General features: G+C 50.8%; 2 protein-coding genes and 1 long non-coding RNA gene across 6 annotated transcripts; 1 reads left to right on the top strand and 2 right to left on the bottom strand.

The window, feature by feature from the left end:
- On the top strand, positions 1-22,852 carry LOC121832725 (uncharacterized). Of its 2 annotated transcripts, XR_013046032.1 has the most exons (5): positions 1-779; positions 7,770-8,303; positions 19,893-19,953; positions 21,229-21,436; positions 22,721-22,852. It is a non-coding gene; the product is annotated as an uncharacterized LOC121832725 (long non-coding RNA). The 2 variants fall into 2 exon arrangements; XR_006076419.2 differs by lacking the exon at positions 19,893-19,953 and having other exon boundaries at positions 4-779.
- Pgghg (protein-glucosylgalactosylhydroxylysine glucosidase) lies at positions 234-6,400 on the bottom strand. 3 transcript variants are annotated; one of them, XM_076554953.1, is made up of 16 exons: positions 6,271-6,396; positions 5,772-5,887; positions 5,441-5,597; positions 5,140-5,314; positions 4,652-4,862; positions 4,141-4,576; positions 3,180-3,299; positions 2,868-2,999; positions 2,563-2,674; positions 2,386-2,458; positions 2,161-2,297; positions 1,898-2,031; positions 1,706-1,801; positions 1,498-1,595; positions 1,217-1,428; positions 234-1,141 (listed from the first exon to the last, which is right to left on the bottom strand). In XM_076554953.1, the coding sequence occupies exons 6-16, from the start codon at positions 4,513-4,515 to the stop codon at positions 1,086-1,088; spliced, it is 1,545 nt and encodes a 514-aa protein (XP_076411068.1). In that variant the 5' UTR covers positions 4,516-4,576; positions 4,652-4,862; positions 5,140-5,314; positions 5,441-5,597; positions 5,772-5,887; positions 6,271-6,396; the 3' UTR covers positions 234-1,085. The 3 variants fall into 3 exon arrangements, 2 of the variants coding, with proteins under 2 accessions (XP_076411068.1, XP_076411058.1); XM_076554943.1 differs by lacking the exons at positions 5,140-5,314; positions 5,772-5,887 and having other exon boundaries at positions 5,315-5,597; positions 6,271-6,400; XR_013046024.1 differs by lacking the exons at positions 1,898-2,031; positions 5,140-5,314; positions 5,772-5,887 and having other exon boundaries at positions 5,315-5,597; positions 6,271-6,400.
- On the bottom strand, positions 17,094-26,430 carry Nlrp6 (NLR family pyrin domain containing 6). The gene is made up of 8 exons (XM_006977190.4): positions 25,581-26,430; positions 24,784-25,055; positions 24,589-24,624; positions 22,668-24,393; positions 21,819-21,911; positions 20,743-20,913; positions 20,500-20,667; positions 17,094-19,939 (listed from the first exon to the last, which is right to left on the bottom strand). The coding sequence occupies exons 1-8, from the start codon at positions 25,607-25,609 to the stop codon at positions 19,822-19,824; spliced, it is 2,613 nt and encodes an 870-aa protein (XP_006977252.2). The 5' UTR covers positions 25,610-26,430; the 3' UTR covers positions 17,094-19,821.

The following is a 26,430-nucleotide window of genomic DNA, read 5'->3' as shown; positions in this document are numbered from 1 at the left end:
GCACAGAAGAGACCACACGCACAGGTACTGGGCTACATCTAGTCTTTGGGTGAAGTGTCACCAACCAACCCTGGCTTTGAGGCAGCAGATGAATATCTACTTCTGCCAGATAAGCTCCTGGCCCACCATAAAGAAGGTGGAGGAAGACACAAGGGCCCCACCTTGCTCCTGAGCTTTGAAAGCACATCACCACTCAGCCCCAGGTGCAAAGGGACATGAATCCATCACACACCTGACTTCAGGAGCTTTTGCTCGCATGGACTTTAATGAGCCAACTTGGCTTGGTCCAGGGGCACAGGATTTACCAGGATCCTGGCCCTATTCTATGCACCTTGTTCTGGGGAAACACTGATAAAGCATGCCAGGAACTGAGGACCAGGAGTGAAGCCTGGGTAGCTCCTTGGCACAGATGGCCAGGACTACGGCCTGGAACCCTGCCCATTTGACTCCAGTTTCTCTGGTCACCAGCCAGGAACTCCGTGGTCTCTGACGTTCATCTACCTCGTCCTCTGGTGATAGCGCGGCCTTGCTTCTCACAGGCTGCATGGTTAAGGAGTCTTGCCCTAGCCCACTATGCTAAATGCCATTGACGTCAACAGGAGTCACAGAATAGGAAGTTCAAAGTCACAAACCAGCCCTGTCGGGTCCCAACCACATGCCACAGGAAGCTCTTGTTTGGGGCAGCTAAGCCCCTGACTCCATGACCCACCTGCTGGCCACCTTCTCAGCAGGTGGCCATTCCCTACCCAGCTTTGACCAGAGCAATCCAGAGACCAGAGGTGAGCGAGGAAGTTAAGGCCTAGGGAGACAGCAAAATGAGGAGCTGAAGGGTAGGGGGCTGGGGTCAGCCCCAAAGCAACGATTGTATGAAGCTCTAGGTAGATAGCCCAGTACTGGAGGTGGTGAGGAGAGGAAGGAGGAAGGGGAAGTGCAGAGGGAACACCCTAAGCCTTAATGGCTTAGGGCAGGATCCAGATTCAGAGACTGGGGTTGTGGGGAATGCAGCTGAGGGCCCAAAAGTGTCCCAGAGGTCCTGGAACGGGGTTCTAATGTCAAAACACTGAAGAGTTGGAATTGCTGGGCAGCTAAGGGGATGCTTTTTGTATCCGGCCAGCTGAGTGGGGAAAGGAGACTTTATGTCCTGAAAGAGAGAAGGTTAATCCTTTAGGGCATGCACCAAGACTTCTGGGTCACATGTCCAAAGGCTTTTCCTTACCTGGTGGCAAGGGGAGCCGGGCCAGGGATGGCCACAGCTCAGCTTCTAGCAGGGGTGCCCAGGGCTCTGCGCGGGCTGTGACCTCAAGTGTCACAGAGTCCTTGGAAAAGGTGAAGTTAAACTTGTTCCCCAGGTAGGAGATGCCAGAGACAGACACTCCGGAGACCAGGTCTGGACACAGGGGGTCAAAGGTCACACCTGTCTCAGTGATCCTGTGGGGGAAGAGCTGTGTGAAGAAGGTCGGGACAGGTGGGAATTGGCTGCCGGGTCACTGCACTCACCTGAATCCTGTGCACCCAAAGAGTGCTGTCTGAAGAAAGCCGCCCATGCCTGTCAAGAAGTTCACGGCCCCAGACCCATCCGCGTTCTCTGTCCACACCTGCAGGCAGTGACAGGGGGCTACCAGCCGAAGCAGGCCCCTCCCCCTGCTGAGACTACCACAGTGGGAGAAGGGAGAGGCAGTGGGGGGTGGGTGGGAGCCAGGCTGACCTTGAAGGGCTCGGTGACGTTGATGAAACTCCTGCTCAGGAGGACCTGGGCCGTGGAGGGGTCCTTCAGCTCCATCCAGCCCACAGCAAACATACTCTGGGGTCAGAATGCAGATCTGAAGCAGCGAGACTCACCACCACGTGGGGAGGTAAGTGAGGACAGAAGGGTGAGACTACCCGCCAGGCTCCTCACCCAGGTCATAGCAGGGCCCTGGGCCGATGTCACAGCCTCATAAATCTCCAAATTGTTTCTTCGGATGTCCGGTGGCAGGGGAAAGGGGATTGGGTATCCCAGGAGCACAACATCCGCCTGCTTCACTTCTTCTCCTGATTTGGGGGGCGGGGCAGCAGGATGGGGATGGGCTCTTGGGCGAAGAGATGAGGGTATGCCACGGTGAAGGGGTGGGGGGCGGGTGACCAAGCAGAAGGGCCCTTGAAGGACTCAGCACCACTCACCACGCTCATAGCCGTCAAACTCAGGGTGGAAGTTCTGCTCAGAGTCAAATGGCACCTTGATCCTGTCAGCCACCTCCAGCCACTGGTTGGGGACAGGCAGACCCAGGTCCTTGGCCAATGCGGCAGCAAAGCGCAGGCTGGGGAGAGTACAGGCTATAGTTGCATGGCTTCTGACTGGACCCCGTCTGCTGTGCTGGGTTAGGGGAGGGGAGGTCTATGTCTGACCTGTTCTGGACCACGACGTTGGTGTACACAGAGTTGTTGACTCCTGAGTGGTACTCATCAGGGGGCATGACTCCTGGTCACATGGGGCCACCATGACAGTTAGTGTAGGGGCTCAGGACACGCCTTTCCATGGTAACCGTCCACGCTGAGCTGGCCACCATGCTCCCTAGTCCTCACCTTTCAGGTGGTACATCTTCTCCTGGGGGCTCCATTCTACACGGCTGCACCAAAACTCAGCCACGGCACTGACCACATCCCAGCCACCAGCCTCTTGGAAGAGCTGCAGGTCCTGGGGAGCGAGAGCAGGGCAAAGCACCGGGCATAGAAGGGGGCCACTGCGCAGGGCCAGGGTCTACCCTTTGAACACCCAGGGAGCGATGCCTGGCTTCCAAAGACCCTCTTCACACAACTTCCCGGGGTCCCAGGGTAGAGTGTGGCCCCGAGAGGTGCATGGGCACACACGGGATATGACGGGGCCTCACCCGAGTGCAGTGGTAGTACAACTGGAAGGCCAACACCACGGCTCCATTCACATGGACCTCCTGGGTCCCATAAATGTCCTCAGGGCAGACCTCTAGGCCAGTGCGTGCGCTCTCCCAGGCAAACTTGGCTCCCTGTGAGGAAAGACGAGGGAACGGTCAGGTCTTGATCTGGAGGGGTAGCCCAGTCCTACCAGGGGTGCAGTCCTTTGTGGAGGAAAGGAAAGAGGAGGTATGGGGGTCTGGTGCTCACAGAATGGCTCTGGGAAGACCCTGGGCCAGGGGCCCTATAGGATGGTGCCCAGGCCCCATTACCTGGTAGCCTAGGTTCTGGGCATTCTTCAGGGCCCCTCCCAGTGTACGGACTCGGTACTCCAGGATGGCCCTGGCAGCCTCTGGGTGGAACATCAGGATATTTGGGAACATCCAGAGGTCCTAAGAGGATGAACCATTCTGGGGTTAAACAGAAGTCCATACTTCCTCCCTCCCTCACTGCCCACATCCCACCCCGCCACGGCTTCCAGCAAGTAAGACAGCTGGAGGCTTCCTCTCCCCTACCCTCTGGCGGTCCCTCCGCCTCTCTCTGGGGTCCTCATCTCATGCTCACCAGGCCCACCCGGGCCCTCCCCCACCTGCCCACGCCAGTGCTCTCCCTCCAGCCTAGACAGCGCAGAGTTCTGGTCCTCAGCCCAGGCAGCATCAGGAGATGCTAATGGCCTAGTTTGTCTCCATCAGGGTCCAGGCCTTGTTCTAGGCTCCCTGGCTGCCTGGCCTCCGCTTCCTTTGGCTTTAACTGCCAAGTGGGCCACAGCACAGACTTCACAATGGCCCTGAGCCTTCCCCCTCAATACTTCCCCACCCACGGCCGCTGAACGCCATACGCTACATCCTTGGCCTCTCCAGCCTTGCTTCCCATCACCCAGCTACTCCTGGCAGATCTTTCCAGACTGTATCTCCACCTGCGTCCTTCCTCTCAAAAGTCTCTACGGCTTTCTTAGTCCTCTGGCGGGCTCCAGGCTGGTACCCAGTTCACTCTGAGGCTCTGGTGGTCTTGGCCTGCTGTTCTTCCCACCTCAGTGAGGCACCTTCTGTTGCTCTAACCTGGATCACTTTTCCACCAAACTCCTACACATCTCTCTTCTGAGAAACCACCTCTTCCAGGAAGCCCTCCTGTCTGTTGCCCCTGTGCTTTCTATAGTATTGATTTCAAGTAGTTCAAAGCCACGCCCCAAACGATTCCACACAGCTCTTCCTGTGTAACCGGTGCAGGGGGTACCTGATCCCAGAAGATGTGACCCCAGTAGCACTCTTCCTGACTCCCATTAGCGAGGCCTCCGGGGCTGAGCCCATGGCTGATTGATCCTTGGGTGCCAGGCTGGGGAAGCTCACTGAGCAAGTAGTAAAGAGAACCACGAAGGGCCTGGCGCAGGGCCAGGGGCCCAGCCACATCCAGGCCACAGCCTGCCCAGAGCTGGGCCCAAGTGTCTGCATGGGCTGTATACAGAACACCCTGAGTCTGCAGCTGCAGGGCCTCAGCAAAGCAGCCCTGGGCCTCAGCCTGGCTGCCACCAACCACCGTCAGGAAGTCCCAGGTTCTGTCCTGCTCCTCTTCCCCAAGGGTCAAGGCTGGGGGAACTGGCATCCATAGCATGTGTACTTCCAGCTGAGGCTCTCCTGGCTGCTCAGGGGTGAGTGTGTGGCCATGTAGGTACCTGCAAGAGCGTAAGTGAGTCTCAGGGAAGGACTCCCCGTCTGGGCTTCCTAGATTTACCCAGGATGCTCCTTACCGGGCTCCCTGGAAGTCGGGCCCCTCATGTAGGTCCAGGTCTGGGCTTTCTGGAGTGAAGGACGACTGTAGCGGCACTGTGATAGGCTTGTTCCCTGCAGCCAAGCGTGTGATGGACACGCTGAAGGCCAGGACATGGGGTAACACACGGTGAGCATAGATGCATTGGGAAGCCCGGAAGCTGGGGCCTTCCAGGGTGTGCAGGAAGGAACCTAGGGAGGGTTGGGAGCCTCGGTCATCCTGGGGAAGGTCAGACGGACTCTAAGCTGTGGACTCCCAACACCATGGAGCACCATGACCCTTCTGGGCTGGGAGAGGGGTCCTCAGACCTCAGGTTGCCCCTCCCGACTGTGGAGTGGGCCCACCCAGATGAAAGGAAAGCAAGACAAACCAGAGGCCTCATCTTGGGAGGCAGCTTTTTACGCTTAATTTCTTTCTTAAATTAAAGGCCATGTGTTTATTATTTTTGAGATGGATCTTGTTATGTACCTGAGGCTGTCCTCCAATTCTCCACCTTCCTGCCCCAGCCTCCTCAGTGCTGAGATTACAGACTTGAGTCACATACGGGCTTTTGTGGTCCCTTTCCCTTGTGAGACTCCATGGACCAGCGAGGAGGTCCCTCTCACCCTGAGCCACAGCTTGACCAGGACTGGCGGCAGCTAACCTGTGTTAGTATCCAAGGCAAAGGTCTCAGTCAGCTGTTCTGTTCCTGCAGGGGCCTCCAGCTGGACATTGAGGGGGCTGGGCAGAACTGCCCGGTGAGTGTGCCCTCCAGCTCCATTGTACACACCGTTTACATGTATGGTGTCATGATACACACGTGTACCCAGGTATGAGTTGGTGACAGTGGCCCAGAACCTGGGGTCACTGGGCAGACAGTGGGTACTGAATATGGTCGGGTCGTCTTCAGAATTGTCCATGGACAGCTCTGTCTCAGTCCGGGAGGCCTGGAGAAGGCGAGTTGACAGTGACTAGCTGGGCTTCGCTCGGCACACTGAACAGTAAACCCCCAAGTCTCCAGGGACCTTGGACGATCCTGAGACCGGTGAGGGGAGTGAGGGGCTAGCTTAGGGTAGCAGTACTTCCAAAGCCTCCACTTAGGGGCTGCGCCGAGAACACACCCTTCACTCAAGAGGACCGCTAGGGATTCAGCTGAATCTGCAAACCGGATCCCTCAGCACCCGCAACAGGTCTCCCTCTCGCGAGGTCCCGACCCATCTTGCCGAGCTAGAAATTGCTGAGAGTGGAAACAGGGAGTTCCGCGCTGACCCTGAACCCTCCGGGAGCCGGGACGGTGGAGGCAGAGGAACTGGTGGGGGGTAGCGAGGGGAGCCGTGGGGTGGGAGAGGAGGAACCGGATGTGGTGGAGGACAGTGACGGGAGTGGTGGTGGCCGGGGACCGTAAACTGGGACTTAGTTGGGGACTGGAAAGAGGAAGCCAGTGTGTGGGCGGGGGGAGGGGCCGGAGAGGAGAGGAGCGGGGTGACAGGCAGGCTAGGAGACAAGGGTGTGAAGGGACGAAAGAGAATGTCGAGTATTTGGTGGAAGAGGGTGAGGGCCGGTTGGGAAAGGGGGGTGGGGGTGGGTGGGCGGCGGGGACGGGCAGTTTCGGCGACTCACCGCAGCCCGGCTCCAGACAGTGCGGGCCCCGGTATAAGTAGACTCGGTCGGCGCGGTGCGAGCTGCCCCTGGCGGGAGGAAGGAGAAGCGGCCCTGCCGCGTGGCGGGTGGGCGGGGCTGGGTCTAGGCGGAACCCGGGAAGTGTCTTGGTCTCTGAGGCGAGTGCCCGTGCTAAGTCGTACTGGAAGTGGGATTAGTTGAGTTTGGGCTCTAAGATGTTGTAAGGGTAGGTTGGGCTGAGATCCCACTCTACAGTGACGTTTAGTCACTAGGAGGGACACTGGCCAGTCCTCTTGGACAGTCCTTCCCTTTGCTGAGGACCCCACCCCATTGATCTCCATCTGCCCACCTTCCTGGCTGCACCTGGGGCTGTCTTGTCCCTGCCTCTCATCAGTTCCCTGGTCTGCCTCAGACTCCTTATTTGCGCACCAGTCCAGTCAGACCTGGGCTTCACCTGCTCCAGAATCTGTTTCTGCTGTCCAGCTGCCCAGATCAAAACCCTCTTTACCTTGTCTCGGTGCCACCAATGGCCAGTGTGGAGCCCAGGCTTCCTAGATCCACCGTAGAGACTGCTGCTGCTGTTTCCAGTGCCCACCCAGGGCAGCAGCCAGCAAGCAGGGAGGGTTAGGTCACACCCCCGTTTACACCCAGAGGTTTGCAGCTGGCTACCTCACCTGACTTCACCTCCCTAAATACTCTTCTGCCTGCTTTGGTTTTCCAATCCATTTTCCATCCTCTCCTATTGAACAGGCACCACCTGTTAGGCCCCAAGAAATTCCTTTTCCCAAGGTCTGGCGTTTAGACAAAAGCCAGAATTCCCTTAGGGACTTGAGAAGATAGTTTCTACCTTATCTTTGGCAAAAGGGACACATGTCACCTCTATGGCTCCTCTGTTAAGTATGCCTGGTGCCTATTGGCATCTCAAGGTCCATGCCAGCCTCTGGGCTCCCCCAGTCCCTATCCATAAGTACCTGTACAGAGACATCCTGGCTGGCATCCCTTGCCCCCACCCTAAACCTCCAGCCCCTGAGCTTCGTCTCTTTCCTATATAACCCAGACATTTTGGCTATGAGCTATCTTGGTCTCTTGGTTGTCATGTGCTCTCTCCCTCTACCCCCCCCCATCCCCCACCTCTCCTCTCATGGTCTAGTCTGCTGGCCCAGTTCAGTCTGGACCCTTCCAGAAAAAATTTTCTTCTCAATCATACCCAGGCTTCCTTAGTATTGTTTTTTTTTAAACTTATTTATTTTTATGTGCATTGGTGTTTTGCCTGCATGTATGCATGTCCATGTGAGGATGCCAGATCACCTGGAACTGGAGTTACAGACAGTTGTGAGCTGCCATGTGGGTGCTGGGAATTGAACCCAAGTCCTTTGGAAGAACAGCCAATGCTCTTAACCACTGAGCCATCTCTCCAGCGTCAACTTCCTTAGTAGTTCTGATACTTTCCAAGCTGCTCCCTTCCCTTACTATATTCCTTCTCTTTCTCTCTTCTCAAGCACCTCCTCTTTGAAAATCTCCCTGGCGGAGCCTTTGTGAGCCAGCAGTCCTTGGCTTTAGTCTCTCCAGCCCTCAGTGCACACTGCCGTCCTCTACAGCCTATAGCAGCAAGGCCTGCCCGTGTTGTAGGGAGCCAAAGCCCCGTGTTGGAGCGGTAGGCCCAGTTCCATCTTGGGGACCACCACCCAGGTAAAGTGAGGTCAAGTCCACTGCAGAAAAGAATTTCAGGACAAGTCAATGTGGAAGCACATCTGTATAAGAGAGTAAGAAGTCAGAAGAAGACATATAAAGTGACCTAATACAGCAGGAGAGGAGACTGAAAAGGACTTCATCAGAATTAACATATGAAAGAAGCCAGTTGGCTGTGAAAGACTGGATACTCTTCCCTCTTGGCTGGTTTCCCTTAGGCTGGATACAACAAATAGAGCTGCCAGGGACAGTTTGCCAAGACTGGAAGCCCTTTTCCTCACCTGACTTCATTTAAGGAACAGAACATGTGTGAAAAAAGCCTGCTACATATGAACATGAGAGAGGTAAGTGCTGTGTAAAGACCCTATAAAGGGTCACACATCTCACAAACAGCTGCTTTTTGGATTTTTCCCTTAGCCCACTGGACCTTTCCTATTTAGGGAAATGATTTTATTTTTAAAGATTTATTTATTATGTATACAGTGTTCTGTCTGCACGTATGCCTGTATGCCAGAAGAGGGCACCAGATCTCATTATAGATGGTTGTGAGCCACCATGTGGTTGCTGGGAATTGAACTCAGGACCTCTGGAAAAGCAACCAGGGCTCTTAACCTCTGAGCCATCTCTCCAGTCCTTATCTTTATTTTTTATTTTATGTTTTTGAGTGGTTGGCCTGGAACTTGCTATGAAAACCAAGCTAGCCTCAAACTCATAGAGATCCAACCTATTTCTTCTTCCTGAGTGCTGGGGTTAAAGATGTGCACCACTACACCTAGCTATCATTTATTTTTATCTAGTTAAAATATAATTACATAATTTTCACCTTCTGTCCTACTCCTCCACCTATGTCCCTCCCAAATTTTTAACCATTGTTGTTACATATACATATAAATGAATAAATATAGAAACACAACCTGCTGAGTCTGTTCAGTGTTGATGTAAATCCTACCCATTGAGAATAAATCCACTACTACAATTTAAAGCCAAATTTGAAGCTAGTTTTAATTAAATACTGCCCAGGTGGATGGGCTCTGGCTAGGTCTATCTCTGGATCTCCAGAAAATGGACCCGAATCACATTTTGCAAGGGCTTAACAAGAAAAATCCATAATTCATTACATTTCTCATCAGATCTAATCAGGGGCAAGCATACATCCTGATGTACCTCCAGCCTCCATCCAATCAGGGACAAGCACACATCCTGATGTATTTCCTGCCTGTGAACCTCCTGCCTACATGTGATCAAGCACATCAGTGCAGATGGGACAAACAAGCTTGTTTGTTTATTTATCTCCCATAAACAATAGCCTCCAGCATTTCAGGAACTATCTGTCCTTGGGCAAGGGGCTTGTAGATCAGAGACATTTTTGTTTCATGGATCTCTTAGGCATAGTAATTAAAACTTAAAGTGTGACCTTGACTCTCACATTGCCTTCCAGTATATGTTCCTAGTATATTGGAACACCAATAGGAGTGTGAAATTAAAACAGGAGCCACATTGTTGTTAAGGAGGCCTGTTGTTATACATTGTTATTAAGTCTCCATACCTTACAAGCAGAAGTTTCTGTTTCCTAAGCCTAATGGAGCCTGCAAACCTGTTTTTCTTTTCTTTTTTGGTTTTTCAAGACAAGCTTTCTCTGTGTTAACAGTCTTGGCTGTCCTAGAACTCGCTTTGTAGACCAGGCTGGCCTTGAACTCACTGAGATCCACCTGCCTCTGCCTCCCAAGTGCTGGGATTAAAGGGGTGCACCACCATGCCTCTTAACCTGGGTCTGTCACTTACGGTGGCTGTGGGGTCCCTGGAAGAAAGAGGAATTCTATTTTTGTTCTAGATTTTAATTATTCTTATTTTATGTGTCTGGAGTGTTTTGTCTGCACATATGTCTGCACACCGTGTGTGTTCAGGAGGTCAGAAGAGGGCACTGAGGTCCTCTGCCAGAGTCACATGGGCTCTTAACCGCTCAGCCATCTCTCCAGTCCTAGCTTTAGAGTTTCTTAGTCTCATTAATAAAAGAATCTGGGTACACTTTAATTCCAGCCTTGGGAAGGCAGAGGCAGGCAGATCTTTGTGAGTTTGAGGCCAGTCTGGTCTACAGAGTGAGTTCCAGGACAGCCAGGGCTGCACAGAGAAACCCTGTCTTAAAAAAACAGAGAGAGAAATATAGAGAGAGAAGACTCAAAGAGACACTCAAGGACAATTTTATTAGATTTTAAAAGAAAACCCTAGGCCAGGCCAGCTGCAAACCTCAGCAGCCCCTATCCAGAGGAGGAAGATGCAGGAGAGAAGGACAAAAGCCATGCCACTTATGCTGGCATGGAGGTTAGACACATGGCTGATAAGCGGCCACATGGCAGGTAGAAGGCTTTAGAGAAAGTCCAAAATGTTGTGTGTTTGTGTGGGAAGCCCAAAGTATTAAGGAAAACATGCTTAGAAAAGAGATGAGGAGCTGGAGAGATGGCTCAGAGGTTAAGAGCACTGGCTGCTCTTCTAGAGGTCCTGAATTCAGTTCCCAGCAACCACATGGTGGCTCGCAACCACATGGTGGCTCACAACCATCTATAATGAGATCTTGTTCCCTCTTCTGGCATGCAGGCATACATGCAGGCAGAACACTGTATACATAATAAATAAATCTTAAAAAATAAACAAATAAAAGAGGTGAAAGGAGAGGAAAAGTCATTATGCTTTTCTGGATAATTCAGAAGATTGGGTGCACTTAGACCCCCAAATGGCTGTGGCCTCTAAACTACTGCACTGGAGACAGGGATTCTGGGGAGGAAAAGCACAATATCCCACTAAATGGCTTATTATTTGGCCTATCTCATAACTTAAGGTGAGCCTGCCGTTCCGGGCCTGGCAGAGAGAATGACACAGCCCAACCGGAATGTTAGACCTCTATCCTGGTCACAGATTCTGTTCTATTGACCAGGAGGGTTTTTCTCTTTTCTCTTCTTTACTTGTTTATTTATATTTCATGTGCACTCGTGTTTTTGCCTGCATGCATGTCAGTATAAGGGTGTTGGATCCCCTGGAACTGAGTTAGCAGACAGTTGTGAGCCACCATGTGGGTGCTGGGCATTGAACCTGGGTCCTCTGGAAGAGCAGCCAGTGCTCTTAACCACTGAGCTATCTCCCCAGCCCTGATCAGGAGATTTTTTTATTCTAACAAGAGGACAACTTTTGGGAGTCAGTTCTCTCCTACTATGTGGATCCAGGGATCAAACTCAGAGCATCAGCCTTGGCAGCAAGCTTCTTCACCCACGGAGTCATTTTTCTGGCCCCATTTTTTTTCAACTAAAAATCTGTACACTGATTTATTTAGTGTATGTGTGTGGGCATGCACTTGTGTGTACTCCTGTGGCCAGAGGACTACCTGTGGGAGTTGGTTCTGTCCTTCCACCGTGTGGGGGCCAGGGATCTAACACACATGGGAAGACTTGGCAAGTGTTCGTACCCACCACGCTGTCTCGCTGGCCTTATCTCCTTCCTCGACCCTCTAGATGTTCTTACTCTTGCTGACGTCACCCGCCTCCCACCCTCTCCCATCCCCACCCTCACCTCTTCATCCATCCCCACTGTCTTTTGCCCTGCAGCTTGCTGACCTCCATTGCTGAACCTGCCTGCTTTCTTGGACCCTAAGACGAAAGAGATTGACCTTCTTTTCCCATCTCCCTTTTCCTGTAAGATTTACAGCTTGCTTGCTGAGATCGCTAATCTTGGTTGCCAACTTGACTACATCTGGAATCAACTGAAACCCAAGCAGTTAGGCACACCTGTGAGGGATTTTCTTTGTGGTGGTATATTGTGCACCCTAATAAACTTGCCTGAGGATCAGAGGACAGAGCCGGCCACTAGATTAGACATAGAGGCCAGGCAGTGGTGGCACACACTTTTAATCCCAGCATTTGAGAATTCATGCCGTTGCTTGGGAAGTACACATGCCTTTAATCCCAGGAAGTAGTATGGCAGGGCAGAGAAAGGTATATAAGGCGTGAGGAAACAGGTACTCTCTTTAGGCTGAGGATTTCTTAGAGGTAAGAACTAGTGACTGCTTCTCAGATCATTCAGCTTTCACCTTGACATCTGGCTCTGAGTTTTTTTTTTTTAATTATTATTATAGGACCATCTAAGATTCGAACAACATCTCTTGATTAGATCATTTGAGGTGGGAGCCCCATCCTAAATCAGGGATAGTTGAGGTAAGAATATCTACCTTAAATCTGAGCCACACCAACCTGTGACAGACTACATAAAAGGACATGGTAACTAGCTGGTATTAGAGCCTACTTCTTCAGGATTCCAACATAGACTGAAGACCAGCAGAGACATGCAGCCTCATGGACTGAACAACTACCAGATTCTTGGGCTTTCCACCAGGCGACAACCATTGTTGGACTAGCTGGACCATAGCCATGATACATAAAACACGGTAAATACCTATATAATATAAGTATACATGAAACATAGTAAATACTTATATGATACAGGTACCTGTATCATGCTTATACATCACACATATTTACATATTATGTACCATGTATTTACTGGATGCTCTTCATATATTATCTATGTACTTATTGTCTGTCTCTTTGCTAGGTCCAGGAAGGCAGGAGTGGTAGTTTTAATGGGAAATAGCTTCCATAGATTTGGGTATTTGAACACTTGGATCCTAGTTGGTGGCAAAGGGTCACAAACAGACTGGTTACACACCATGTGCTAAGCCGCGGGTTTGCTCCATAGCACGGCTTAAACCACACAGTGACGCTTTGTAATCACAGTGGTGTAGAGGTAGAAGGAAGATCAGAAGTTCAAGGCCATCTTCTATATATACAGTGAGCCAGAGGCCAGCCTGGGCTGTATGAGACCCTGCTTTAAAACAAAACAACTCACAAACAGTCTGGCCCTAAGAAATTACATTGCACTTGTTTATGAAATTCTTACTTGAGAGTGTAGGAGAGATGGCTCCGTGGGTAAAGTGCTTGCTGTGCAAGCCTGAGGACCTGAGTTTGAATCCCCAGCCCCCACACAGCCTGTGCTCTTAACCACTGAACCATCTATTCAGACACATTTCTAATTTGAGACGTCTCAAGAAGAGAAAAACTGTCTTTGTAGGTGAGGTTCATTTGGGCAGTTGTGTTGAAAATCTTGATTCTTTAGCCAGACATAGTGGTGCAAGTGTGGATCTCTGTGAGTTTGAGGCCAGCCTGGTCTGCCTTGTCAGTTCCAGTACGTCCAGGGTCACATACACCCTGTCTCATAAGCCAAAAAGAAAGAAGAAAGTCTTGACTTTCAACAAGCAGAAAATACAAACTAGACCGTGAGTCCTCTTTCTCTTTCAATGTCTTCTCAATTCCCCATCTTTCCATACGTACTTATTATATTCTGTCTTAATCTAGTGTGTGTGTGTGTGTGTGTGTGTGTGTGTGTGTGTGTGTGTGTGTATCACACACTGTATCTTTTTTTTTTTTTTTTTGGTTTTTTTGAGACAGGGTTTCTCTGTGCAGCTTTGTGTCTTTCCTGGAACTCACTCTGTAGACCAGGCTGGCCTCGAACTCACAGAGATCCACCTGGCTCTGCCTCCCAAGTTTTGGGATTAAGGGCGTGCACCACCCCCGCCTGGCTCACACTGTATCTTGTTTGTGTATTTCACATGCACTTGATGTATCACACACCTACTTATTGCATGTTTCAGACATACATTTAGTATATTATGTACTATATATTACTGTATTTTGTTTCTGTATTATATAGGTATTTACCATATTTTAAGTATCAATACATGATTATACATCATACATATTTACATGTTATGTATTTAGGTATCACATATTTACTGAATGATATTCATAATATCCTCTATGTACTTATTGTCTGTCTCTCTGCTAGGTCCAGCACACTAGCTCCAGGAAGGTAGGTGAGGTGGTTTTAATTAGAAATGTTCCCCAGCTAGGCGGTGGTGACATGTGCCTTTAATCCCAGCACTCGGGAGGCAGAGGCAGGTGGATCTCTGTGATTTCAAGGCCAGCCTGGTCTATAGAGTGAGATCCAGGACAGTCAGGACTGTTTCACAGAGAAACTCTGTCTCAAAACAAGACAACAACAAAACAAAACAAAAAACCCAAAAACAAACAAACAAAAAAAAGAAATGTTCCCCCACAGACTCGGGCATTTGAACACTCAGATCCTTATTGGTGGTGTCCAACACTTGAACACTTGGATCCCACTATTTAGGAAGGTTTAGGAGGTGCAGTCTTGCTGGAAGAAGTATGTCGCTGGGGGTGGGCGTTAAGGGATTATATCTTCCTCTCTCTACTTCATGCTTGCCTGTGAAGATGTGAGCTCTTAGTATTCTGTTCCTGCCACTGTGCCTGCCGGGTGCTGCTGGGCTTCCCTGCCATGAGGGACTCCTGTTCCTCTGGAACTGTAAGCAAAATGCAAAAATGAACAATATCTTCTTTTGGTTGCCTTTGGGCATGTTTTTACTCTTTTTTTTTTTTTTTTTTTTTTTTGTCACAGTAACTAATACAGAAATTGGTACCAGGAATGGGATTTTTCTTCAAAGAACCTGACCATGTTGGGTTTTAGAATGCAGAAGACTCTGGAACTTTAGACTAGAAAAATGGTTGAATGCTTTAAGTAGAGCTTAAAGGGCCATTCTAGTCAGACCCTAAAAGACAGTAGTACTGAGAGCAATTTAGATTGTAGAGGTCGGTCCAGCTCAAGCAATTTCAGAGGAGAACAATATTGCCAACTGGGCTAGAAGCCATTTGTGTGATAATTTGACAAAGAAGCTGGTTGCTTTCTGCCCTTGTCCTAAAAACTTGTCTGAGGTCAAATTTTAAAGTAATGGGCTAATTTCTCTAGTGGGGGAAATTTCAAGACAACATAATATTGAGTCTGTGCATGGTTGTTACTGATAACACTTAGGCAGGTCTACAGTGAAAAAGAGCAAGCGGGCAAAAATAAATACAAAAAGTACAGTTTGCAGAGGAAGGAGCACTGGGAAGCCTAATGCTGTAGCCAAGGCTTGTGCTGGAAGAGAGAACTGTAATTGTTAAGGAAGCTAGAGTGTCACTGAGGGTACCACTCTTTTTTTGTTGTTGTTTTGTTTTTCGAGACAGGGTTTCTCTGTGTAGCTTTGCACCTTTCCTGGAACTCACTTGGTAGACCAGGCTGGCCTCAAACTCACAGAGATCTGCCTGCCTCTGCCTCCCGAGTGCTGGGATTAAAGGTGTGCGCCGCCGCCGCCGCCGCCGCCGCCGCCGCCGCCGCCGCCGCCGCCGCCGCCGCCGCCGCCACCACCACCCGGTTTTTTTTTTTTTTTTTTTTTGAATTTTTTTCTAAGATTTATTTATTTGTTATGTATCGCCTGGCTTTTTTTTTTGTTGTTGTTGTTGTTGAAATTTTTTTCCCTAAGATTTATTTGTTATGTATACAGTGTTCTACCTGCATATATGCCTGCAGGCCAGAAGAGGGCACCAGACCTCATTACAGATGGTTGTGAGGCATCATGTGGTTGCTGGGAATTGAACTCAGGACCTCTGGAAGAGCAGCCAGTGTTCTTCACCTCTGAGGCATTTCTCCAGCCCCAAGGGTACCACTCTTGCTGGGTGGTGATGGCAAGCCTAGCCTACAAGGCCAGCCTGATCTACAGAGCAAGTTCCTGTACAGCCAGGGCTATACAGAGAAACCCTGTGTTGGAAAGCCAAAAACAAAAACCCAAAACAAACAAACAAAAAACCACCAAAACCAACCAACCAACAACAAAACAAAACAAAAAACAACCAAACAAAAACAAAACAAAACAAAACAAAACAAAAAACCCAGGAGGTAACACTGAGATGTTGTAAGGTTAAAAAATAAATTTACATGCAGGCCAAACTTACAGTCTCCCCAATAACAGGAGGCTAACGCAGTCAAGACTAAAAGCAGGGGAGCCTCTTTACAGCAGGTGAGCAAGTGATTACGGAAGTGGAATTGTGCAGTTACTTTTATTATGATGGGAAAAGAACTGTTATGGGTTTATGGCCAGACAGTTTCAGTAACATACCATGAAACAACTGGAACAGTTTACGACATGTTAATCACAAGATCATAGAAGAAGAATGAATTAAAAAACCAAACAAACAAGTTGACTGTTCGATTAATCTTTAGCTTGGGGCATGATTAAAGCAAACACTATAGGGAACAACACAGAAATAAATGAAGATTTAACTAAAAGGAAAATGGAGTAATGTGGGATATTAGTTAAAGATATGTTACATTCTTTTGTGCTGTGGAATATTTGTTTAATGATGCAAAGATGTGTTGCATTTTTTTATGTTGCATTTGTTTAACTCTGTAAAACTGTGTTACTCTGCCTGTCTAAAACACCTAACCAGTCTAATAAAGAGCTGAGTGGTCAATAGGTAGGCAGGAGAGAGAAATAGGCAGGGCTGGCAAGCAGAGAGAATAAAAAGAAGAAGAGAGGAGGAGGAGGAGAAGAATGAGTGAGAAAAGGAGATAGAGAAAGGACACCAGGGTCCAGCCACCTATCTATACAGCAAGCCGCGGAGTAAGTGGTAAAGACAGGTATACAGAACAGAGAAGGAGAAAATCCCAGAGGCAAAAGGTAGATGGGATAATTAAAAAAAAAAAATTGGCTAGAAACAAGTCAAGCTAAGGCCAGGCATTCATAAGAAAGAATAAGTCTCTGTGTGATTATTTGGGAGCTAAGTGGTGGGCCCCCAAAGAGCAAAGAGTAAAGAGAAAACAACAACAACAACAACAAAAACTACAGAGTAAGCTGTTCCTTAATGGTGAGTACCACTCTGCCCTGGAACAAGGGAGGGCTGCCCTCAGGGTAAGACCTTACACAACTAAGCTTCCAACTAAGGAGTTTTCTGTTAATTAATAAACAAACACTGTTGCTAGTATGATCCAAGGGCCCACGGTCCACACCAGTCCTGGCATTGTTGTTCACATGGTACTAGCTTTAGAGACACAAAGGATTCGAGAGTAAAGGGGTCATGATTTTTTTTTTAATTTTTATTTTGTATGAATAATTGTATGCATGTAATTTTATTTTGTTTTGCCTGCAAGTATGTCTGTGCGTGTGCGTGTGCGTGTGCGTGTGCGTGTGCGTGTGCGTGTGTGTGTATGCCTAGAACTTGCAGAGCACTGGATCCCCTGGAAAAGGAGTTATAGACAGTTGTGAGATGCTGTATGGGTGCTGGGAACAGAACCTGGATCCTCTGGAAGAGCAGCAAGTGTTCCTAACTGCTGAGACATCTCTCCAATCCTAGGGAGCATGAATTCTTACTTGGCAGTTTCAGAGAGCCACTGAGGCCAGGCAACATGTGGCAAGGAATTCCCTGCAAGGAGGCAATGAGAGATTGTGTGTAAAGCTGTGAAAGTGGAGCCTGGGCTGCAGGGGAGACCCCAAGATGTTGGAGACTGCAAAGTTGTGAGACGTCTGCCCAAGAGAGAGACATATGTCGCCGGCAGCAAAACTGGATGCGCAAAGTAAACCAAGCTCTTTAAAACTTTAGTCCTACACAGTGAACATTGAACTGCAGGATTTGATGTTTTCTCTGCTGAGTGTGGTCTCGCTTTGGTCCAGTATTTCCTGACTCTACCATATCTTCCCTGTTGCAATAGGAAGGTATATTCTGTGCCATTATATGTTGGAAGTTTGCAGTTTGGTTTGTTGTTTTTTTTTTCCCCAGGGAACTATATTATAAGAGACTGCCTTCAGTCTCAGAAGACACTTTGGATGTTTAAACAATGGTGAGACTGTAAAGGACTATGGGAATTTTGGAAATTGGACTAAAAGTATTTCGAATTATGATGTGGCCAGGAGCCTATGAAGGCCAGGGAGTGGAACGCTGTGGTTTGAATGAAAAATGTCCCCCGTAGGCTTGGACATTTGAACACTTGGTTCCAGTTGGTGGCGGTGTTTGGGGAGGTTAGGAGGTGCAGCCTTGCTGAAGAAGTGTGGAGGTAGGCTTTGAGAGATTGGAAGAAGAGAGATTGGAGAAGGGTCTCCACTTCCAGTTTGTTCTCTCTGATCCAGGCTTGCCTTTTAACACGTGAGCTCTCACCTTCTAGTTCCCACCACTATGCCTGCCAGCTGCTGCCATGCTTGCCCACCAAGGACTCTAGTCCTTCTGGGACCAGGTGGCGATTTTAATCATAAATGTCCCCCGAAGGCTTGGGTATTTGTCTTAGTTACTGTTCCATTGCAGTGAAGAGATACCATGACCAAGGCCGCTTATAGAAGGAAATGTTTAATTGGCCCTTGCTTACAGTTTCTGGGGATTTGTCCATGATCATCATGGCGGGGAGTATGGCAGCAGGCAGACAGGCATGGTGCTGGAGAAGTAACTGAGAGCTCACATCTGATCTGCAAGTTGGAGGCAGAGAGGGAGAGAACAAGGCTGGTCCTGGCATGGGCTTTTGAAATCTCACCCCCCATCCACCCCAATGACACACCTCCTCCCACAAGACCACACTTTCTAATCCTTCCCAAACAGTTCGGCCAACCGGGAACTAGACATTCAAATTACGAGCCTCTGGGGGCATTCCCATTCAAACTACCACAATATTTGCACACTTAATTTCCAGTTGGTGGCACTGTCTGGGGAGGCTTAGGGAGTGTGGCCTCTTGGAGAAAGTGTGTCACTGGAGGCGGGCTTTGAGAGTTTAGAGACAAGTGCCGTTTCCAGCTCATTCTTTGCTTTGTGCTTGTGGTTCAAGGTGTGAACCCTCAGTTTCTGCTCCGGTTGACATAGGTGCTGCATGTGGCCATGCTTCTCAGCCTTACTGGGCCCTTATCCCTCTGGAACCGTAAGCCCGGGCCAACTCTTCATTCTATAAGTTGCTTCCAGCCATGGCGTTGTATTACTCTAATAGAAAAGTAACTGGCGCAGCAGGTTCTGTGTTGCTCATTTAAGGAGATAGAGACTGTGGAGGGATTTCCCCTGGGAAGTAAACGGGCTCACTGCGGAGCGCCCCAAGCCCAGAGTGCTGAGCAGAGAAGACTCAGTTCTGGGGCATCCATGGCTTGCCCTGGCCCGCAAGGCCACACCTCTCTTGCAGGCTCTGCAGTCAGGCCAGCATGCCAAGCCCACTTCTTCAGTGGTGGACTATGGATTAAACCTTGCCCTGTACACGTGGTTGCAGGAAAGATCGTGTCAGCACCACTTTGATACCTTGACAACTGTTACAGAGATCAGTGAAAGGGAATCCAAAAGAAAATGTATTGTGGCGGAGACATCCACTGTGTTGCCCCAGCTCCCATCATCCAAGTCAGCTGTCACTCCTCTGGCTCCTTGCCTGTATCTCTCAGGCAGCAAGTGGGTCCCTCGGGGCTAAAGCCCCAAGGTTTTAGGAATGGCATTCTTCCAAAAGCCAACACCCCAAATTCCAGGTTGGAATGGTGATCCACCTACTTTCTGCCTACAGAGGGTGGTACTCTGGGGGCCCGCATCCACCCATACAACAGATGTGGGCCAGATCAAAGATGAGTAACACCATTAAACAGTATGCTCAATTATTGAATATTCTTATTACGGCTGGGATTATCTGCAAGGGACAGATTGGAGGGCCCAGAAAGGAAGGCAGCAGTAGTTGTGGGGTTGGGGAAGAGTAACCTCAGAGTGTTCAAGGCAGGGCATGTGCCAGGCCCATCCAGGAGCTATCAAGGCCCTTTATCTACCTGGGTCCTTTGCTTGCCCTTCTGTGGCTTCTTGGCTTGAGAGACTTGCCTGGACGGAGAAGCTGGCATCCTCCTGCTTTTGAATGGGGAGGCCATCTTCATAAGGGCTTTGGCTACAGCATCCTTCCCCTGTTCTGGCCTCCAGGGTCTCAGAAGACCCTGCTTCATCCCTTGAGAGGCTTTGTGTCTAGTTTTGAATGGAGGATGGTCAGATCTGGCTTTGATGTCTTCACAGCTTGAAGCTCCCTCAGTGACACGTCACTCAGCTCCACAGAGGTCAGACTGCAGCCACATGGGTAAGACAGAAGGGACAGGGGTCAATTAGGGGCAAAGGTCGATCAGCTGGGGGAAAGAACCCAGGTGAGAGTGGGGTGGTTGGAGTTGTCTGCTTAGCTATAGCAAAGACACAAGTACTAGAAGCACTGGAATCTATAAAAGTTGAGGGCCACATCAATTCCCAGCAACCACATGGTGGCTCACAACCATCTGTAACGAGATCTGGTGCCCTCTTCTGGCCCGCAGTCATACATGCTGTATACATAATAAATAAATAAATAAATAAATAAATAAATAAATAAATAAATAAATAAATAAATAAATAAATCTTAAAAAAAAAAGTTGAGGGCTGTTGAGGGAAGATAGATGAGGACTCATGGGCTCAGACTGTCTCCGTAGGCTAGGGGTATTTGTTTGAGACCCAGAGTTTTGGGTAGGACCACAGAGGGTTAGTCTTTGTAGGCTGGGTACCCAGATCTGTGTGTGAGCTTGGTCTCAGAAGGAACTTACTCTAACCTAGGGTTGATAGGCTATGTCCTCAGCACCATGCCTCCCCCGGCCTTCACCTGAGTGTCTTTAGGCAGCATGTAGGGTACTTCAGGGCTGAACACAGGCAGGACACCATGTAGCCAAGCAGCTGACAGCCACTGAGATCCAGGGTGGTCAGGGCCCGGCTCTGCTGGAGCACGATGACCAGGTACTGGATTGCTTCTTGGAGGCTAGGCAGTTGCACCCTGTGGGAAGGGCTGAGCTCAGAGGCTGCAGGAGGTGGTATCCCCTACCTCCATCCTTCCAAAACCAGGCCTCACCTGAGTGTCTGCACCTGGCACTTGGGCCAAGCCAGCCCTTCACACAGTAAACGCAGGCCTGCCTCAGTGAGCCGGTTCTGGAGGAGGCCCAGCTCCTTTAGGGCAGGCGCTACCTTCAGGGCCTCAGAGAGGTCTCGGCAAACTGTATCAGGGAGTTTGCAGTGTGACAAGCTTCGGTAAAAAAAAAAAAAAAAAAAAAGCAGGTGGATTGGTCTGTAAGCCCGTGACCACGTTTTCACCTCCAGCTGAACCAACTACCCATTCCCTCATAGCCTGATGTTTAGTCAAGAAATGTACAGTTTTTCATAATTACCCTTTATTAATTATGGCCACCACCCCCAATGGCTGTGCAAGTCTGCTGGTTCTGATTTTTTTTTTTTTCTTATTACAAATCATGAAGTGAGCACCTTCATGTACTTCGTTTTCTGGTAGAATTTCTGGGCCCAAATGTGACTATCTTTTTGGCTTCTTTTGTTTTATTTTCAGATTGCTGGACCCTGCCCTCCACAAAGCCAGTTTCCCACCTCATCCTCTATTGACCTATGATTATCTGCTTCACTGTGGCCTGCCACTATCCGTTCCTATAACTTTCCTAACTTCCCACTCAACAGTGACAGCTAAGAGGGATAGGACACCTGCCATATTCGAAGAACTCTACCCAGGGAGCCTCAGTAAATCTTACCAACCCTCTGAGGTAGGATTGCTGGCTATAGCTTACAGGGAGGAAACCAAAGCATAGGCAGGCGACTTGCTCAAGGGCACAAAGAGGCAGCTGCACCAGGGGCCACCCCCTCTGAATGCTTCCCTGCAAAGAGACGGTGTAGCGACTCCAGCAGCACTTGGGAGCTTTCTTCAAAAGGAAAACACTGTTGCTTTTTCTGTCTCTTCCCCCGAGCTGTGCTGAACTCCGTTTCCCACAAAGCCTAGCGCCAGCCTTTTCCTGCCAGCACTTAATAGTGATGGATCCGGGTTAGTCTCTCAGCCTATGTCCTCCACCTCCCCCAAAAAGCTAATTCCGTCTCTGTACAGGGCACCCAGCTCATGAATCCCCTCCATGCGGAGGCATGGTGACTCACATCAGAATACTCAGGCCACAATGTTGGGCAGTCATGGCCTCACAGAGTGGACGCAGCAGAGAGACTGGGGTTTGTTTCGTGGTGTTTTGAGAACTGCAGGGAGAGAAAGAAAGAGGTTGATGGCCATAGTGCTCCTTCTAGGCCTTTCTAGAAAGTACTCAATTTTTCCTACCTGAGGATCTGGGGTTCCAGAACTGTCCCTGCCACTTATCCCGTATCCCTTGCATTGCCTCCCCCAACAAACTTGAACAAAACCCAAGAGTGGGCCTGCAGCTCCCTAGGACCAGGTCCTGCCATCATCCTGGTGTATGTTCTCAACAGAAGGCAAGTCTTGGGATGAGTATTGAATAGAACCAGTTCATGGAAAGTAAATGTCCGTGTCCCTGCAGGAACCTAGGATCTGGTGGAGGCTGGGAGGGGAGGAGGATATGGAATAGTGTGGTCAGTGCCTTGGGGCCAGCAGTTGGACCCAAGTGGGGGAGCCAGGGTAGACTTTGAAGATAGACAGCAAATAGTGTTGGGGTGGAGGTACAAGGCTCAGCACACAGAGGACATGGCATTATTCCAGAACATATGAAAAAGTGCAACAGGGAGGGGCCTAGGCCGCTTCCTCGAACTCCGTTGGCTGTGCTGGGAAGGTTGCCTTGATCTACATGACTAAAAGTAGGTATGGTGAGGTCACTCTAGGGAAGAAGAGGGACAGCTGCTTGCAAAGGGGTGGGTAAAGCGGTCCGGAAGTCCTCTCTGCCATGTGGGTTATCGGGTGTGGATATGCTTCCCAGCCCAAGTGGGCATGGGCACATGGGTGCAAGTTGCCCTGGTGAGGACAACCTTGCCCTCTAGACTCACCCCGTCAGCCGCTTCACCAGACTCTTTTTTTTCTTTTGCTTTGCCTCCACCAGCCCACAGTTGACCAGTCTCAGAGCCTGCCCGGGCGGGCAGCACTGCACACAGTAGCTCAGGACCTCCAGGTCCATGCGAGTGAACCGAATTCGCTCCAGGACCATCTCTGGAAGGCTGCCGAGAGCCTGTCGAACGAAGGCGTCCTCTTGTGTCTCATACAGGCAGTACAACAGCTCCAGTCCAAAATCGAGATCCTCCTCTTCCTCCTCTGCTTCCTCAGTGTCCTCCAGCTCCTCCTTCTTGTCTGCCCCTACGGGTGCCACCTTGGGGTGGCCCTGTCCTTGTACCCACCGCAGGGTGTCCTGTTTCACACGCGGCGGCACTACACAGCCAAAATGTCGTTCAATGTCACGAATCCTCTCTGCACTCAGTAGTCCAAAGAGGAAGCGAGTGGTGAGTGCAAGATAACCACGCAACTCTACGTCAGAGTTCAGGAGCATCTGCACACCTCCCCCTGGTGCCCCCGGAGCCCCCTCGGCCTCCAATAGGTAGGACAAGGCAGCCAAGAACTCTTGGAAGCTCTGGTCAACGAACTGGTAGGTGACCTCCTTTTCTAGCACGCCCAGCAATTCCTTCTTGCTGAGAAACAGTGCCTGAACTTGGGAGCCCTGAAGCTTCAACCGCTCGATCTCATTTTCTGAGAACTGTGCTTGATGCTTCAAGATGCCCTCCCGGGCCAGGCGGCACAGTGTGCGCAGTTCTCCCTGTACCCGGGGTCCATTGGCGCCTGCAGATTTCAGCATGCTGGCGATGAAGAGCAGGTACACCGATGTCGTGGTCTTGGAAGTACGAGACAGATCCCGGCCCAGCTCCAGCTGCTGCTGCAGCACAGTACACACGATCCAGCACACGAAAGGCACGAAGCACAGTGCGAACAGCGTCTCGTTCTCTTTCACGAAGCGGTAAGCGCGCTCGGCCTTCCTCTCGTCCTGGAAGAACTTGAAGAAATACTTCTTCTTGTCTTTGTCTGAGAAGCCGCGCACTTCTGCGCACTGTGGCGAGCACAGTCTGCCCTGCAGCCTCCCGGAGGCGACATTGCGTGTAGTGACCAGCAAGCGAGCCAAGGGCAGCAGCTCCTGGCTCAGCAGTCCGCTCAGCACTCTCAAGCCACTCGTAGCCTCAAAAGGGTCTGTGCAGGGCGCGGCCTCCGGGGCTACTACAGCAGGCAACTCATCCGCACCGTCCAGGATAAACAGCAGGCGCTGGGGATGCGCCAGCATCTGCCGCACCGGCGCCTTGCGGTCCGGACACTGGTCCAGGATCAGGTCTGCCAAGCTGCGCGTACCCGGCCTCTCCAGCAGCTCGCCGCACGGCATGAAGAAGGCGAAGTCCACCTGGCCGTGGTAGAGCTTGCCTGACGCCCAGTCGTAGAGGATTTTCTTGGCGGCCATGGTCTTGCCAATGCCTGCCGGGCCCTGCAGCACCACGGTCAGCGGCCGCAGGCCCTGGTCATCTCCCCGGAAGAGCCGATTGAAGGTGTGAGTGTCAGAGCGCCTCGCACGCTCAGGCTCAGGCTCCTCCGACCGCCCCAGCAGCTCGTCCTCCCCGGCGCCGCTCCCCGGCGCGATGAGCAGCTTGGTGAAGCGCTTGTTGATCTTCACCGAGCGGGCGTTCCTCTCCTTCACCTTGGCGTGCTGTAGCAGCACGTGCTCGCGGTATTTCTTCTTGTACTCTGTAAGGTGTGAGACCATGGAAGGTAGGGATGGAGTTGCCGCCACCCTGGAACCAATGCCCTGCCTCACTTTCCTTTATTGTGTCACGGCCTCCTCCGGATATCTCACATCCAAGGACCCCCAAGCAACACCAGGAAATGGGCTCCCTGAGGAGTCCAATAGGACCTCTCACTTGTGTGCCCCGCGGAACTTACCGGACACGGAGAGAACTGCTGAGCTGGGGCCGAGCCCTGGAAGGAAAACCCAACGTGAGGCTCACTGAGCGTGAGCGATGGGGCAAGGCATTTCCCTGGGAGCCTCTGGAACTGCTCCTCCCCCCCCCCCCCCGTGTATGGGGGAAAGCATGCCGAGTCAACCGATTCCACCCCATCCTACCCCATCCAGCTTACGCTGCAGCTGCTGTTCCTTGAGCCGCATGGCCACATCTCGAGCATCCGCCTTCTTCAGGATCTTTCGGGTCACGTCCACCGCTGGCTCTGACCCGTAAAACTGGGTCAGCTTGTCGACGAGGTCCACGGGGTCTGAGTTCTCCAGTCGCCCCCACGGGATGCTCCGGCCCTCCAGGGGTGCATCCCGCAGCTTGTGGCGAAAGCGCTTCAGTTGCTCCTGGCTCAGATCCTCTAGTGCGGCCAGAAGCAGCTCCCTCGCCAATGCCTCCGAGCTGGGGATGGGCAGGATTATTACTGATGCCACTTGCATGGGACCTCTTCTCGGACCTCCAAAGCCCCGGGTCACACCTGGCACATGCTCCACATGGAGCCCCAGCACAGTACACCTCTAATTCCTAACTGCTTGTGGTGAGGTGAATCACGCTATAGCTAGCCTCCCCGCGTCCTTCCTTTCACACACCTGACCACACCAGATAAAGCCAGTTAAGGTCCCTCCATGGGTCTGTGCTCTCCTTTGTCTCTCCCTCTGATAGGGCTGCTCTAGCACAGCTCACCTCAGGAACAGTGAGCAGACAGGCCAGGCCCTGGCGGGGTTCCTAAATTCGCCACTCCAAGCTCATAGCACACTTGGGTAAGTCCTTTCTGGACTGCCTGCACCAGGGGCTAGGTCTGAGTCCCTTGTAAATGCCCTGGCTTGGGGAGGGGGGTGGCATAGAAGATGGGCTTGACTCAGCAGCCCAGGACAGGCTCTAGAGGGCCAGCTTAACTTGAAAGTTCTCCCTGGAAGCCACACTCACCTGGAGCAGGAGGCTCCAGCCACATCCATGGAGTCTTATCCCAGGACCTAATAATGCTCAGAGGTAGAGGCAGGGAGCAGAGGTGATCCTTCCCCAGCTAAACAGGTCTCATCCTGGGAGTGGGGGGGAGGGGGTTGCTCAGCCTTGTCCATTCCAGCTTAGCTAGAGTCTTGCCGACAGTCACAAGGCTCCCACACTTAAGCACAGTTCCCATTTAAAGTGCTCTACCAGGCGACCTTTGCTTTTTCTTCTATTTTATTCGATCGATACTCCTCCTCTTACTGGGTGTGGCATCCCATGCAGCTGTGAGAAGGTGATTCAGAATGAGTGTGTGACTCACAACTGGGTCTTCAGAAATGGCCTTAGGTGGCTGAAATTTTCAGACAGGGTGTGAGAACAAAGGGGGAGTGTGCGGGCAGGGCTTTGTGGGAAGGTTCACACCAGGGGGAGGGGGGGCAGACCCTGAGCTCTGCAGCTGGTTAATCCTCCTACACGAAGCTACGGGGCAGAGATGGGATGTTTCTGACCTTAGGACCCGCAAGTGACTACAGGGATGTGGAGTTCCAATGTCTGTGTGGGATGAATGTGCGTATAGGCACGTGTGTGTACCTCCACATGGCAAAGTTAACATGGTGTTTGAGTGCAGGTATTTGTAGTGGACTAAGTTACAGCCCTTGAAGACAGCTCATTCAGGCAAAGCTGGGCAGCCCTTTAATGCACACCTTTTCCTGCCAGTTCCTGAAAGCAGGTTTGCTTTGTCTCCCTGCCATCATATTGAAGGAAGACAACGCAAAGCTAGGATCGGTGAGGTGACCCTCTCGGGGATGGCGCTCACCCGACAACCCGAGTT

This window comes from Peromyscus maniculatus, chromosome 1 (assembly GCF_049852395.1).
Source record: "Peromyscus maniculatus bairdii isolate BWxNUB_F1_BW_parent chromosome 1, HU_Pman_BW_mat_3.1, whole genome shotgun sequence".
Lineage (NCBI taxonomy): Eukaryota > Metazoa > Chordata > Mammalia > Rodentia > Cricetidae > Peromyscus > Peromyscus maniculatus.
Note: the sequence above shows the minus strand (reverse complement) of the source record. Positions and strands in the feature narration are given on the sequence as shown.

What these genes read in the sequence shown, in the direction of transcription:
- Pgghg (XM_076554943.1), bottom strand. Translation starts at nt 5,570, where the DNA reads ATGGACAATTCTGAAGACGACCCGACCATATTCAGTACCCACTGTCTG. An exon ending in GTTTGACGGCTATGAGCGTG is followed by an intron (nt 2,032 to 2,160) that starts GTGAGTGGTGCT and finishes CCCCCAAATCAG; the next exon opens with GAGAAGAAGTGAAGCAGGCG. An exon ending in AGGGCCCTGCTATGACCTGG is followed by an intron (nt 1,802 to 1,897) that starts GTGAGGAGCCTG and finishes TTCTGACCCCAG; the next exon opens with AGTATGTTTGCTGTGGGCTG.
- Nlrp6 (XM_006977190.4), bottom strand. Translation starts at nt 25,609, where the DNA reads ATGGATGTGGCTGGAGCCTCCTGCTCCAG. An exon ending in CTGGTGAAGCGGCTGACGGG is followed by an intron (nt 21,912 to 22,667) that starts GTGAGTCTAGAG and finishes CTCTCCCTGCAG; the next exon opens with TTCTCAAAACACCACGAAAC. An exon ending in TGCCAGGTGCAGACACTCAG is followed by an intron (nt 20,668 to 20,742) that starts GTGAGGCCTGGT and finishes CCCTTCCCACAG; the next exon opens with GGTGCAACTGCCTAGCCTCC.